This window comes from Trichechus manatus, unplaced genomic scaffold, assembly GCF_000243295.1.
Source record: "Trichechus manatus latirostris isolate Lorelei unplaced genomic scaffold, TriManLat1.0 scaffold00123, whole genome shotgun sequence".
Lineage (NCBI taxonomy): Eukaryota > Metazoa > Chordata > Mammalia > Sirenia > Trichechidae > Trichechus > Trichechus manatus.
Window position 1 is genome coordinate 626,366 of NW_004444059.1, and position 14,952 is coordinate 641,317.

General features: G+C 48.2%; 1 protein-coding gene across 1 annotated transcript in view; it reads left to right on the forward strand.

The window, feature by feature from the left end:
- The first annotated feature begins 12,060 nt into the window (after nt 1-12,060).
- COL2A1 (collagen type II alpha 1 chain) overlaps nt 12,061-14,952 on the forward strand; it is a 32,310-nt gene continuing 29,418 nt past the window's right edge. The window contains exon 1 of the mRNA XM_023738876.1: nt 12,061-12,145. Within this exon, the coding sequence (XP_023594644.1) occupies nt 12,061-12,145 (85 nt within the window). The remainder of the gene's footprint in view (nt 12,146-14,952) is intronic.

Sequence of the window (14,952 nt, forward strand, 5' to 3'; positions counted from 1 at the left end):
GACCAAGCATACTTTTCCTTCCTTTGTAGCAGATGCAAAGCTGACCCAACTTATCTCATGCTGACAGCGGCACCACACTGAATTCTTCTCCTTCTTTCCTCCCTCTTTATGGGATTGCCCAGCAGCCACATTCACAGAAATTTTTAGGGACTAGGGGGAGGTGAATGAGGCGCTTGCCTTGGTTGCAAAGTTTAAGAAGGCACCAAAAAACAAAAACAAAAAAAAAACTCAGTAATCAAGATAAATAATATTTTAATGCCATATTATCTTTAAAAATCAGAGTTAATGCAAAAAATCCATGATGAACAAAATATCAAAATTTAAATGAGGACAGAATCAGTATTTCTGATTTTTCTTTTTGCCTCGGGTTCCATGCAATATGGCCCAACATAGCATCGTGTCCTAGGCTTCCTTTTCCCATCTGTAAGTCAAGAGGGTTGGACCATTTGACTTCCAAGGAGCTGCTGGGCCCTGGCGTTTCATGGCTCCATAAGGAAGGGCTATTGAAGAATTAGAGAGATTTAACAAAGCACTAATTGTACACTCCAGACAACAGTGTGGGGTGAGGTGACAGGGAATCTTCATGGAGACAATGGGATGGCAATAGAGTTAGAGACAGCTGGAGGAGATAACAACATTTGGCCGGGTTTCTCCTTCTCTTTCTACTGGGCACACCCTCACCCATGCAGCAATGGAGGGGAGAAAATCCTCCTCCTGCCTCTTTCCCGAGTCTCCCCTGGACCTGGAACTGGGCTCATGTCCATAAGAGCATAGAAAGAGCCTCATTCAGATGTGGCTTGTGGCCCAGGGGTCTACTGGCTAACAAAGCTTTCTAAGGATGTCTGCAAGGCCCTGGGTCACCTGCATCTGGAGGTGGAGGGGAGCGGAGGGGAGGGAAGGGGAGGGGAGGGGAGACTCTTTGCGTGAGTTGTCCTGGGACACTCTTGGTTCTGGCCCTCGCTCCTCCAGGGTGGGCACAGCATCATGGCTGCCGTCTTGTAACTTTCCTGAGGGCAACCTCACCTTAACCAAGTCTTCTAAGGTTGGCCTGGATGCATGAGAAGAACTGTGGGCACAAAGCTTAAGGCATCCTACGGACATGTCAAGACAAGTGAGCTAATAATCCTATAGTTGGGGATCTCATTTCCAAAGTGAATCGTTCACATCTCCACATCACCCAAGTCAAAGATGATATTCCTCAGTTCCTCAGTGAGATCATGTTCACAGGTTTTCCACATGGAGGCCAGTATAGAGTCCCTGGTAGTGCCAGCGGTTAATGTGCCTGGCAGCTAACCAAAAGGTTGGAGGTTTGAGTCCACCCAGAGGCACCTCAGAAGAAAGACCTAGTGATCTGCTTCCAAAATATCAGCCACTGACAACCCTATGGAGCAGTTCTTCTCTGATACACAGGGGGTCGCCATAAGTGGCATTGATTCTATGGCAACTGGTACATGGGGCTACAGCTCCGCCCCCTGGGACAGTATTCTTCCTCGTGGGACACAACTTCCTCAGAGACTGGCTTCAGATGTGCTTTTTCTGAAACTTCACCAGCTCAGAGATGAAGACTCATCTCCGCGAATGTCATTCATGACTAGAAAGTGACTGCGGCCACTGAGGTCCCATTCAGAGCCTGGCTCTTCAGGAAAACTTACTGTTTCTATTTGGCCCCAGTGACCCTCAGACACTTGCTGAGCTGCAGGAGGGGCAGCTGAAGACAAGTGACATTGAAAAAGTTCCCTCCAACCTGGATGGGAAGAATAGCTCCCTTCATTGGGGCACTCTGGAACGCTGGGGTTATCCAGGTCCCAGAGTGAGGAAGTGAATCAGCCCTTCCCAGCCTTCAGTCATCCAGGCAGGCTCAGTATCCTTTGGTGGTGTGGTATTTGGACATGTTTTGTCAAAAACTAATGAATATCTCACTTAGGTGGTGGAAACAAACACAAGCCTGGCCAATTCTTACACTTGTTGAGGATAAATAACTCCCTTTGGCTTCCCAGCTGTCCAGGCCCAAAGAGTGAATTTAGAGACTGAGAAGTGAGTCTCTGGCCCTCACATGGACACATCTGTCAGAGAGTGACCCTGGCTGGATGCATGGTCCCAGAGCAGCAGTTCTCAACCCAGAGTGCACTCTGGAATCACCCGGAGAACTTAAGAAACACTGAAGCCTACCACTCTGGCTTAATTGGTCTGAGGTATAGTCACAGCAAGGCGAGTAGGCCAAGCTCCTCAGGTGATTCTAATATTCACTCAAGGTTAGGCACCACTACCTTTGACTCGTGCTCCTCAAACCTTAATGTGCCAACAAATGACCTCTTGAGATCTTGTTAAAATGCAGATTCTGATTCAGTAGGTCTGGGATGGGCCTGAGATTCTGCATTTCTAACAAGCTCCCAGATGAAGCTGCTGCTGGTCTATAGACCACACTGAACAGCAAGGACTTGCTGTGCGGTCTGATATGGTAGCCACTAGCCATATATAGATAGATAGCTGCCATTGAGTTGACTCCAACTCATGGCAACCTTATGTACAACAGAGCGAAATGTTGCCTGGTCCTGTGCCATCCTCACAATCACTGGCATGTTCAAGTCTATTGTTGCAGCTATTGTGACAGTCCATCTCACTGAGGGTCTCGTTCACCCTTGCTGGCCCTCTGCTTTACCAAACATGATATCCTTCTCCAGCAATTGATCCCTCTTGATGACGTGTCCAAAGCAAGCGAGTTGTATCTATTGTGATCCATAAGGCTTTGACCGGCTAGTTTTCAGAAGTAGATCACGAGGACTGTCTTCCTAGTCTGTCTTAATCTGCTGAAACCTGTCCACCATGGGTGTCCCTGCTAGTATTTGAAATCTTGGTGGCATAGCTTCCAGCATCACAGCAACATGCAAGCCACCATAGTGCAACAAACTGACAGACAAGTGGTAGAGCCTCATAGGACTTATTTAACTAAAATTAAGATTACTTAACATTAAATAAATTTGGAAATTCCATTTCTCAAATACACTAGCCACATTTTTAATAGCCACATGTGGTTAGTGGCTACTGTACTGAACAGCACAGATATGAAACATTTCCATCATTATGGAAAGTTTATTAGCAGTGCTGTCTTGGAGCATCTCTTTGTCTCTGAATTCCTATTAGAGTTGCCATCTCTTGAACTGTGAATGGAAGCTTTCTTGGTGGCAGGAATGATGGAACCTCTCTTTTGTACTCCCCACGTAATGCCCATGTGCTGGACGTGTAGTGCTCAGTTCATGCTTGCACAGGTAAGAGCACGCATGCTTTTGTCCAAAGACTACTGCCATATAGATATGGCTGATTAACTGGTGTCTACTTGAGCATCAGTTAGCATTCTTCCATAAAGATCACAGCCTTGGAAACCTTATGGGGGTAGTTCTACTCCGTTCTATAGGGTTGCTGTAAGTTGGAATCTACTCAGCAGCAATGGATTTGGGTTGTTTTGGGTTAGAGTTGTACCTGACAGTTCAATTGTCATGTCTGCTTGACAGAGGTCAATGATCTGGTTGCACTAGGAATGCCACCCCTGCCCTTAGCAGGGCCCATGCAGGGCCCCAGAGGATCTCCTTTGTCAGATCATCTGACCATCCTTAGTCATTATAGCCTGAGAGATGGGCCAAGATGCCCAGGTCTAGAGATCCTTCCATCTTCCAAGCCCAACTCAGGGAGACACATCTGGACATGTTCTGACTCTCAAGGCATTGTTCCTAGGTCTTGCGGAAAGGGAATCATTGCCTAAAGACAGCCTGCTTCTTCTCCCTGGGAAACTGCTCTGTCTCTCCTTGGATAACTGGAATGATCCAGGAAATAAGTGGAGCTGGGAGTGGGGAGGTTCCACCTGACAGCCACACTGGGTGAGAAAGTTAAACATTCTGCCAATTGATCTCTTGTTCTATCTTCACAGTAGTTGATTTTCAGATATAATTGATGGATTGTTAATAATAAAACTAAAATTGGCTAGGGTTAAGGTAAGTTAGTAGTAGTGAGGAGCCCTGGTGGTACAGTGGTTAAGAGCTCAGCTGCTAATCAAAAGGTCAGCAGTTCAAATCCACCAGCTGCTCCGCGGAACCCCTATGGGGCAGTTCTATTCTGTCCTATAGGATCACTGTGAGTCAGAATTGACTCAATGGCAACAGGTTTAGTAATGGAAAAGAACCCCATGCAGCCACCTCATTTTACAGACAAAGGATCTGAGGTCCACAGAGTCATGCAATTTGATCAAGACCACACAGCGAGTTAGATGCATAGTTAGGTATAAAATTTAGATTTCCTGACTCTAAAGCCAGTGTTCTTTCCATTACTTTATGCCCAAGAAATTTGCAAGAATGTATAAGCTGATCAAGAGAAGAAATACAATATTACACAAATATGTATCCCTAGTGCCCTCCACAATGTGGGAGCCCTTTAATTGTTTGCTAGAAAGGATAAAAATGAAATTGCTTTTTTCCTGCCTTCTCACTCCCACCCACCACACCCTACTGTAGGATTCACCTTGCACACTCCCTTTGGGACAACGAACCCTTCCCCCTTGTCCATTAGCATATACCTCAGCAATAAAGCGACATCGTTAATCAGCAAATCACTACAAGTAACGAAAGGTGAAGTTATGAACACTGTACCTACAGGAAATGTTTCCAAGCTAATGAATTGGGCTGGTAAAGAAGAGAAAGGTAGCTACTTTTGTGGGTCTACAAACATCCCACCCTGGGCATTTGCAAGCCGTGCAGCCTAAGACCCCAAAGTGGTGATCACTCTGCTCTTAACAAACACAGGAATTTACATCAGCCAACATTTCTTGAAAATCTCCTTACTTGTTCCCTGCCCAGGTACTGATCATCTTACTAATTCTCAGGGTAGAAAACTACCCTGGCATTATTATCGTTGAGTGTTATCTCCATTGAGAATCTGTGCTAGACAAAAGTAGTCTCTACCCTTTAATGTCAAGGACAAACACTCCTAAGTCGACACTTACAAGACATTAATTTTAGGGGAATCTAACATTTCCTAAGTGCCTTCATTTAATAAACATCAGTAAGTGTTAAAAAAAAAAAAAAAAAGGAGCCCTGGTGTTGCAGTGGTTAAAGTGCTCAGCTGCTAAACAAAAGGTAGACTGCTTATTGGGAAAAAGATGTAGTAGTCTGCTTCAGTAAAGATTTCAGCCTTTGAAGTCCTATGGGGCAGTTCTACTCTGTTCTATAGGATCTCTATGAGTTGGAATTGACTCGAGGGCAACTGGTGTGGTTTTTCTTCACTGTATTAGGCTCTGTGGGGACAATTTTAAATGTATGAGTTATGGCCTCTGCTCCCAATATATGTGAATAGTTGTTGGGTGCTGTCGAGTCGATTCAGACTGAAGCAACCCCATGTGACAGAGTAGAAAACCCCATAGGGTTTTCTTGGCTGTCATTTTTATGGGAGTAGATCACCAGATTTCCTCCTGTGGAGCCACTGGGTGGGATGGAACCGCTGACTTTTTGGTTAGCAGCTGAGCACTTAACTGTTGCATCACCAGGGTTCCATGTGAATTGATTCACATGAAATTTCTCTACAGGTTTGAGGGATAAATGAATGAATGAAGAAAAGCACAACTCCATGGTATTGATTGTATATAAGTGCAACAAAAGTTCAAGGAAGAGAAAGAGATGGGAGATAGAAGCCACCGACTTTCACAGCTCGAAGGTTGTCCCCTGGAGACGATTATGGCCAGACACATCTGATGTGGAACTGATTGCTTCACGTGTAACTTCTGCTAGGAATACTGGGACATTTCTTCATCAGGGCATTTGTGTTTTTCTTTCTCCTCAGAACCACCAAGAGCTGATGAGAGAGGTACACATTCCTTAAAGCCAGAGAGACACTGTCTTAGTTACCTAGTGCTACTGTAACAGAAATACCACAAGTGGGTGGCTTTAACGAACAGAAATTTATTTTCTCACCCTTCAGGAGGCTAGAAGTCTGAATTCAGGGCACCGGCTCTAGGGGAAGGCTTTCTTTCTCTGTCGACTCTAGGGGAGGTCCTTGTCTCTTTCATGGTTCCTTGGTGATCTCCATGTGGCATCAATATTTCCCCATTTGTCCTAGCTTTGTTTCCGTGCCTGATGTGCTCTTTTATATCTCAAAAAGTGATTGGTTTAAGACATATCCTACACTGACATGGACTCATTAACATAACAAAGAAACTCTATTTTCAAATGGGATTACAGCCACAGGTATAAGGGTGAGGATTTACTACACATAATTTTGGGGGGAACAAAATTCAATCCCTAACAGATAAGCACTTTGAGAAAATACAGGATTTTGTATAAAAGGATTTTGGAAGAAAAGTGTAATGTTAAGATCATTTCTGTATAAGATTATAGCCACTTCTTCAAAATGTAAGCCTTAAAAAGAAACTCAGATACTTGTTCAAAGACACCATTCTCTTTCCCCTGAAGACCAACCTAGTAGTAAACAAGTTGTCGTTATTGTTAGCTGCCATCGAGTCGGCTCCGACCCATGGCGATTCCATGCACAACAGAACAAAATGTTGCCTGGTTCTGTGCCGTATTCAGGATTGTCGCTACGATGGACTTCAGAATTTTGGCCACTGTATATTTTGAGTGACTTCCAACCTGACGGATTAATCTTCCTGCACTATATTGGACAATTTTATGTTGTGATCCATAGGGTATTTATTGGCTAATTTCGGAAGTAGTTCACTAGGCCTTTCTTCCTAATCTGTCTTAGTCTGGAGGCACCACTGAAACCTGTCCATCATGGGTGACCCTGCTAGTATTTGAAATACTGGTGACATAGCTTCCAGTATCATAGCAACACTCAAGCCACCAACCACAGTATGACAAACTGACAGACGAGTGGTGGAGTAAATAAGTAGAAATGGAAAAAAAGATAAGTAAGAAAGCCAGGTCTGACCTGGACTCAGTGACGACCAGTGGCATTCAAGGAGTCATCCATCTCTGGTGTCAATTACTTCCCTTACTGCTACATCTTATACCCAGCTGCCCCATGGCTGATTCCACACTGTTCGGGAACACCTGCTGTGCCTTCTGGCCCATGTGCCCTTCTTTGTTTTTGTCCAGAAGCCCACCTGCCCTCTTACCACATCTCTGCATTTCGACACCCACCAACTCCCTTGACAGCACTTCTCATAGGAATCCTTCCCCAGCATACTCACTGGCTTCTTGAGTGCTGTTCTTTCTTTTTGGTTTTAGTGTGTGTGTGTCCTTTCTTGTAGCTTTTTTTCCTTATTTCCCCTAGAGTCAGAGGGAGTATCTAAATCCTTTCTGTATCCTCATTTCATGCATAAGTAGGTGCTCAGTACTAGTGCTGAGCTGAATTTGTGTGATGCTGGGACAGGACTGAGGCGCCTGGGCGGGATTCTTAATGCTGTTTGCATTTGAGAATACATAGTAACACCCTTATTCTCCTATGGAATGGAATACGCACCATTAATCTGGAAACCCTATTCTGGACAGTCCTGATCCTGTTACTCTGCCCCAAAAATGTCAATGGAAAACATAAATACGTCTTGAAAGGTTGTCTGAACTGAGCCCAACCAACAGAAGCTGAGTGTCACTCTGCGAGCCCGGCCACTCCCCCTACAGCGGGGCTGTCTGTATGAAGTGTGGCTGGAGGGTGAGTGAATGAAGTGTATGCATTCACCACCTGCCATATTTGGAGTGGGCTTACCTCAGTGGAATGTGAATCCTTCCTCACTTTATCACTATTTTTAAATGGGATTTGTGTTGAGGGAGAGAAAGAGATCTTTTTTTTTTTTTGCAGTCTACCTACAAATATCTTCCCCAACAAGGCTGTACCCACATCTAAATTTAATATCTTATAAAAAAGAGAGAAAAAGTGAGACAGTTATTTTGTCTATACAACACAAAATTACTGGTCTCATCCAACCGTTTCACTGAGTTGGTCTGAGTTGGGTAGATACACTGACTGTGTTTGATTAATTTATTTTTTTATTAATTAATTGTGGCAATATACACAACCAGACATACATCTATTCACAGTTTCAACATGAGCAGTTTGATGACATTGATTACATACATTGTGTCACCATCCTCAGTATCGCTATCCGTATTGTTTCATCATCGTTAATATAAGCTCTCTGCCCCTTAAAATTCTCACCTGTGCTTTAGATGAACTGTTGTCAATTTGAATTCATGTAGATACTTCTCTATAAGAGTGCAATCCTCAAGGCTAACAGTTTCGCTCAATGATGGCTTCATGGGATAGTTTTGGTTCAAGGTTTCAAGATTATTTCCCAGCAATAGATTTGGGGCTTCCCATAGTCTCAATGGATTCAGTAAGTCTGGTTTCCATATGAGTTTGAAGTTATGTTCCACAATTTTCCTCCTTTTGATCAGGATCCAGTAATGGTAGCCGGGCACCATCCATTTCCTCTGTATCTGTTTAATTTCTAACTGTTCTACCTCCTGTTAGGCATGCTGCACCTAAATGTGTTTGTGAATGATGATGGCCACATGGAACCTTCATCCTGAGCCATAGATGCCCTTGTTCCACCAGGACAAAGACTAACCCAAGTGGGGTGGGGGTGGGGGAGCTGTTTGTTTCCAGCTCAACAGTTCTAGAAATTGCAGTGCCTCCTCATCTATGTGACACTGCTATGATATAAGGTTTTTCATAATAAGTGAATGAACATTTATTTTCATTATGTTTAATGGAGACCTTCTAAAATTGACGCATATTTCCCCATCTCCTCAAAGAGATCATATTAAACTTAAATTAACATTTTATTGAACATTTAAGTTTACATTATGAATCTCAGTGACTGCAGCAGATGCTGTAAATCAGGAATGCTCCCTGGAGTCAATAAGGACTGTAGGGCTATTGACCACTACTCTGTTGGCCCAGTGCTACCATGTTTTTTATTCATTATGTCAACTTCATATTGCTTTTTCTGTCTCCTCTTTACTGTCCCTTCTTAACTGTGTTTTCATCCAACAACTGCTCTCCTACCCTGCCTCAGTTTTTCTGCATCTAATGTGTGAGGTCAGATGACATCACCTGTTAATACATTATCTAAGCTATGAATTAATAGACACAGAATAAGAGGGACCTTACTATGGATAACATATAAGCTTTAGTACATAACATGAATTCTGGCTGCTCAGAAGTTTATTTCCCCTTCTTTCCAATTTATTGGCTATGTTGTGGATAAGTGATATTCAAATCTGTAATTTTTTTAAAACCACATACAGGTCCAATTCCAGTGTAAGTCACAAATTAGAGATTTTAACATTGTAGCTGTTGGGATTCATGGATGGATAAGAATTAATATTGGGATTTATTTGGCTTTAGAATTTAAATAATTTCCATAGTTTATTTTGGCTTTGGAGTTGTTTGTCAATTACCATATCTGATGAAAATTTTTCTTCCGCAGAGAGTGTAGAACTAAATTTTGTATTCATGGATGGACCATGATTACTGGAAAGATTTTAGAGTATTTATATATAGATACAGTCCACTTGTAAAGATAAATCACAGAAGACAAAATCAAGAGAGACTTAGCATATACCACTTTGCTGCCTACTGAACTAGTTCACTTTAAAATATGCTTCAGTTTTTTTCCATAGCGTTTTTTTTTTTTTCTCCAGAACTCTCTTTTTTTCTGTTGAATTCTTTTGGCCACTTGTATTTGAGGTTAATTGTATAAATGCCTAGCTTTATAGCTGCCTATGTATTGTTAGTATCATAAAATAAATTGTATTTTTCATCTAAATGCATTAGTCCACAGGGATTTGCTAAAAACCTCCTATATGCTAAAATTGTGCCAGGTACAGTTCTTGTCCCCAGGAAGCTTTGAGGCTCGTTGGTAAGATATGATCAATGAAGACAAGGGGAAAAAATATAAACCTCACAAAAGAGTATGTCAGCTTAGAGTCAAATTGTGCATACAGGCTACAAATGCTGGAGGGATTCAGAGAGGCTGGAAGACATTGTGTTCTACAGATATCAGTGACGTCTTCTCAGAGGTGCTTTAACCTAGAGGGCTTGAGAAATGTGTGGGACTTGGCCATTCTACTTTCCAGGTGGCAAAGATAGGACCCATGGCCTCCAGGAGGGCATGCGCCACTGTGGTGTGAGAAGACCAGAATTCACCCAGCAGAGGCTGGGTGCTGGGGAAGGGCTGGAGCTTAGTTCAAGTCCTTGAACATTAAGATAGGAGGAAAAGAGCCATGGAAGCCCATGGCAGATAGAGGAGAAGTTGGAACCAGTGGTTTAATTCTTCTCTCCCTCCATCCAGGCACGACAAAACATGGAAGTGTCTCCTAAGGGCTTTTTTGGTGAAAGTTCTTTCCCTTTCTGACCAGCACAGTTGCACAGAAGTTAAATTCTCCACACCTGGAACTGGGGTCTCCACCCTGAGAAGCTTTCAAAGCATTGGGTCTAGGAAAACAGGCAAACAGCCCAGACACCTTATAGGAAGCTGAGGCCTGGGTGGTGGAAGCAGCTTCTTGCAAGTGCTCTGAGCATCTAGGAGAAAAACTGTGACTACCGGGGAGGGAAGGTTCTGGTTAAGTCAAACTCCAAATTCTGGGTTTCATGAAAGTTTGCACTTTACATAAAGTTCTTTGGGGTCCCTCCAATCCTGAGGAACAGAAGATCATCACACTCAAAAGGAACAAGGTCTGTTTGGGGGCTTTTCTTCCCAGTCATCAAAGGAGACACCAGGAGCCAAGAGAAGAGCTTAGCTGAGCCCTGGGGAGAAAGCAGAGTTCGGGCTAAGATGCTGGAGGGCGCTCTCCCCGGAAGGTGAGAAGAGGCGGGAAGCAGAGGGCCAGGGGAGTGCAGCTAGGAAATTCTGGCGCTACTTCTGCTCACAGAACTCGGTCCAGCTGGAGCGGCTTCCTGGTTCCCCGGCCAGGGCGGCAGCAGTGACCAACTGTCCCTGGCCTGAGCAGCTCAGCCCCGGCCGGCATTGCCCACTCCCCCCCGGGACTCCCGGACCCCGGCCAGGAAGAGTAGACACCACGTCTGAGCCTCGAACCAGACAGTCCCTCACTCCAGCAGCGCGCAACGTTTAGTCTCCGCTCCCTCCGCTCCTCTGCGGCTCCTCTAGCCCGCTTCCCAGGGCCTCCCCCGCCCCCTACACCTTCACACAGGTCTCCTTCTGTGCAGTAACGCGCCAGCCCCTTTCTTGGCCTTCGGCTCCGGCCAACGTCTGCCGAGGCTCCAGAGGAGGCTCTTTCATCGCATAGTTGGATGGAGGAGGGGTTCGGGGGCTATCACTCTGAGCTTCCAGGTGGGAGCCTGGGGAGGGCAGGTACTATGGGAATGGGCTAGAAGATAGGTGGGGGCAACCCCACCGAACCTGGCCTTGCTTGCCCGTCTCCAAGATTTAGGGTTCAGAACACCTTTGTAGGCGCCCCCTGCCCCCCGCCCACGCGCCCCACGCGGTGTCCCCTTTGGTCCTCTCTACCGCTTTCCCTCCTTTCACCCATCTCCTTTCCATCCTTGGTTTAGGGCTCGCGGCCTGAGCCTCTGCAAACACCCCCCGCCCCTCCAGCCAGGGCAAAACTCCTAGGGGAGGGGCCGGAAGCCCCCCCTTTCCGCCTGTGGTCCGATGAGGCTGCGCCGCAGCCCCGGGTGGAGGGAGCAACGGGTACCGTCTCTGCGCCCCGCCCGATCAGGCCACTCGGCACACTGGGGTTGGGGGACGGAAAGCGGGGCTTGAGGGGGAGGGGGTACTGCCCAGGCAGGTGCTGCCTCTGGCGGGGCCGCGGCGGACTCGGGGGGCGGGGTCTCAGGTTACAGCCAGGCGGGGGGCCGGGGACCGCCCGCGGTTTGGGCGAGCTAGCCAGCCTTGAGAGGGGTCGGGCGCATATAACGGGCGCCGAGGCGGCGAAAAGACGCAGAGCGCTGCTGGGCTGCCGGGTCTTCCACCTCCTCCTCCTTCTCCGAGGGGCTCCTGCATGAGGAAGCGGTAGAGACCCGGAACCGCGCCGTGCTCCTGCCGCCTCGCTGCGCTCCGCCCGGGCCCGGCTCTGCCAGGCCCAGCGGTGAGCCATGATTCGCCTCGGGGCTCCCCAGACGCTGGTGCTGCTGACGCTGCTCGTCGCCGCTGTCCTTCGGTGTCAAAGCCAGGATGTCCGTAAGTCGCCCCACTGCCCATGCCTAATACCCTTACGTGCGTCTCTCGGGGTTCTCCTCCCCGGCCTGCTCCGGGTCCCGAGTCTGGAGACCGCGGGTCCCAGTTAGAGCGGCTCCCCGGATCATACCCGCCGAGACTTGGCCGCAGGATGCGCGGGAGCTCGCGGAGCGAAGTGCTGCGAGTCGGGGGCTCAGTCCGTGCGCCCTCCGTGCTGGTCGCAGTTGGAGGCATTTCCAGGTCCCCACATTGCGCAGGAATATTGAATGTGCAAACTGTTGAGTCGGAGAGGTTTAGGCACAGATTTAAGCGCACTCTTTTCCTTCAGCTTGGATAATTAGGCGCACACGCGCACAACTGGCCTGGCCGAGACACTTTGAATTCAGGAAAACGGGTGTTGGCCCATCGATCTTAGAAGAAGTAGGAGAGAGCGCGCGCGGACGAGGGAACGAGCTAAGCGCCAAGGAGTTAACTTCGTAGTCGTGTCCAGGGGCTGGTGGCTGGGGGGTTCAAAGGGGAGTTAGACAAAGGAGATGCTCTGAAACTGGTGGGCCGAAATCCGAGACCACAAAGAAAGGCTTCGGAGAGGCGCTCGGAGACCTCAGCGCCTCTCTTGGATTCCCTCCCCCGCCCCCCGGCTGACCCTGGAGCAAGGTGCAGCCTTCGCTCGCATCTTGGCTTCCCCCTGCCTCTCTTCTCGTAAAGGGTCCAGAAACTTCTCGTAGGAGGGGCCATCTGAAGAGCGATAACATTCCAACCAGATTGTGCACTGCAAACGCCCCTCAAAATAGTGTCCCCTCCCAGCTGTCTCCTCCCCGTCCCCCTCCCCCCGGGTACTACAATGAGTTACTTTTCTAAGTTTCTAGAACTACCGAGCCAGGCGGCGGGCTGTGTGTGTGTGTGTGTGTGTGTGTGTGTGTGTGTGTGTGTGTGTGTAAGAGAGAGAGAAAGAGTAGCAGGGGAGGGGGCAATTGCTATAACTATTTCAACCAAATATAGCTAAAGATGGCCTGGCAATTCTACAGTCTGATCCAAATGCCTCTCAGATCGCACCTTTCCACGGCCTCCTTTGGTAAGGTCCTAGTGACTGGGATTATATTGAGGACAAACGAAGCCTGGAAAGCGTATTAGGTAGAGAGGATTTTTTTTTTTCCACGTGTTTGGGCAAGTTTCCGACGGCTAGGATTCCAGTCCTGTCTTTGTATGTTACAGATTGTAAATCAATAGCAGGGGAAATTTGGGGGGAGGGGAGGGAATCAAAGTCCCTCTGCCGACGAGGCTCTGTGCGCTCTCGCCTGCCACCAGGCTGCCTCCAGAGATAGTCTGGAAGGCGGCGCGCCTAGGAGGACTTTCCGTTCATTAGCGCAACTGACCCCGCCGGGGCTGGTCTGGAACCCGCCGCACAGCCTCCAGAAGGGCTGGCAGCAGACTCCGGCCCGGTCGCCCAGTGGTGAGCTAAGGGGACGGGGCACTTTCCGGCGTTTGGGGAACACGGTGTGTCCATATGTGGCCTCGGTTCGGACTGACCGTATTTCGTCCTGAATTTACGTGCACACACCCCCAAAGCTGTCTTCTAGACTGACCTTTGCCGTCGTGTGCAATGGAATTAGTTGGGTGACTCTAAAACAATTCCCAGATCTCCATCTGGTATTAAAAGTGTTCGCTTAGGTGACAGAGCGCTCTCACCGCCGCATCTTTCCCGGAAGAGAGTGAATTCCTTAGTTTCTTGAGCCCAAACCTTCCCGTCGCTCCTTCTCCTCCCTGGAGGAGTGTAATTCTGCATCCCAGGGCTGACTTCGCGCCCTGGTGCATCCCAACTCCATGACACGCCCTCCCCCACCGCCCCGGGTCCACGGACCTAAAGATGTGACGTGGGGCAAGGCGCAGTCTGCGTGGACGTCAGGAATGTCAGAACCTAGAGCTTGGGCACGCTCCTCCTCTCCAGCTTTCCACAAGTTTGAGAAACCTATTGGCGGCGGCGTCTCTGACCCACATCTGCATTTCACAGCTCTCGCCTCTGAAAGTGCCCCTTGACTCGGGGGAGAGACCTCAATCCCCCTTTGTGAGGCTTGTTTGCGTTGGGAGATTGGCAGAGATGGCTTCCAGATGGGGCTGAAACGCTGCCCGTATTTATTTAAACTGGTTCCTCGCAGAGACCGGTGAATCGGGCTCTGTGTGGCTGGAGAAAAGCCCCATTCATGAGAGGTGGGTTCCCCCGGACTCCGCGACGCCCTCTCCCACAATGCCCCCCCCCATGCCCGCCAGCCGCCACCTCCCGGGCTCCAGCCCTGCGCCGAGCTGCGGCTAGGAGAAACAGTTCCCCGAAAGAGGTAGCTTTTTAATTGGCCTGCCACAAAGAGTCACTTATATGCCGCTGCTGTAATGAGCGGAACCCGATCGGGCGCGCCGGGATGCTATCTGCAGCGGTTTTCCAACAGCAGTCATGATGGTGCTGGACTCCTGCGTCCACACCTAGGAGATCCGTTTACGGTGCTGGCTCCTTTCTGGGACCGTCATTTAATCCCACTTTTCACCCTCCCAGTGTCTGTGGGCCAGCCCTGTCCAGAGCCGCAGCCGCAGAGTCACCCAGCGGCTCTCACACCAGCTCTGCCTGGCTCTGTCCCTACGCCTGCACATCCCGGGGCCACTCTTTCTAGAGAAATCTGATCTGCGTTCAGGGTACACCTCCTCCTTCCAGCATTTTCCACCCTTTCCTTCCTGGACCCTCCTGGGTGAAGGTGCGCTCTTACTTCCGCGGGACAGCAGACCATTAACCGAGGCCCCCCTCTCGATCTCCCCCTTCCCCTTGG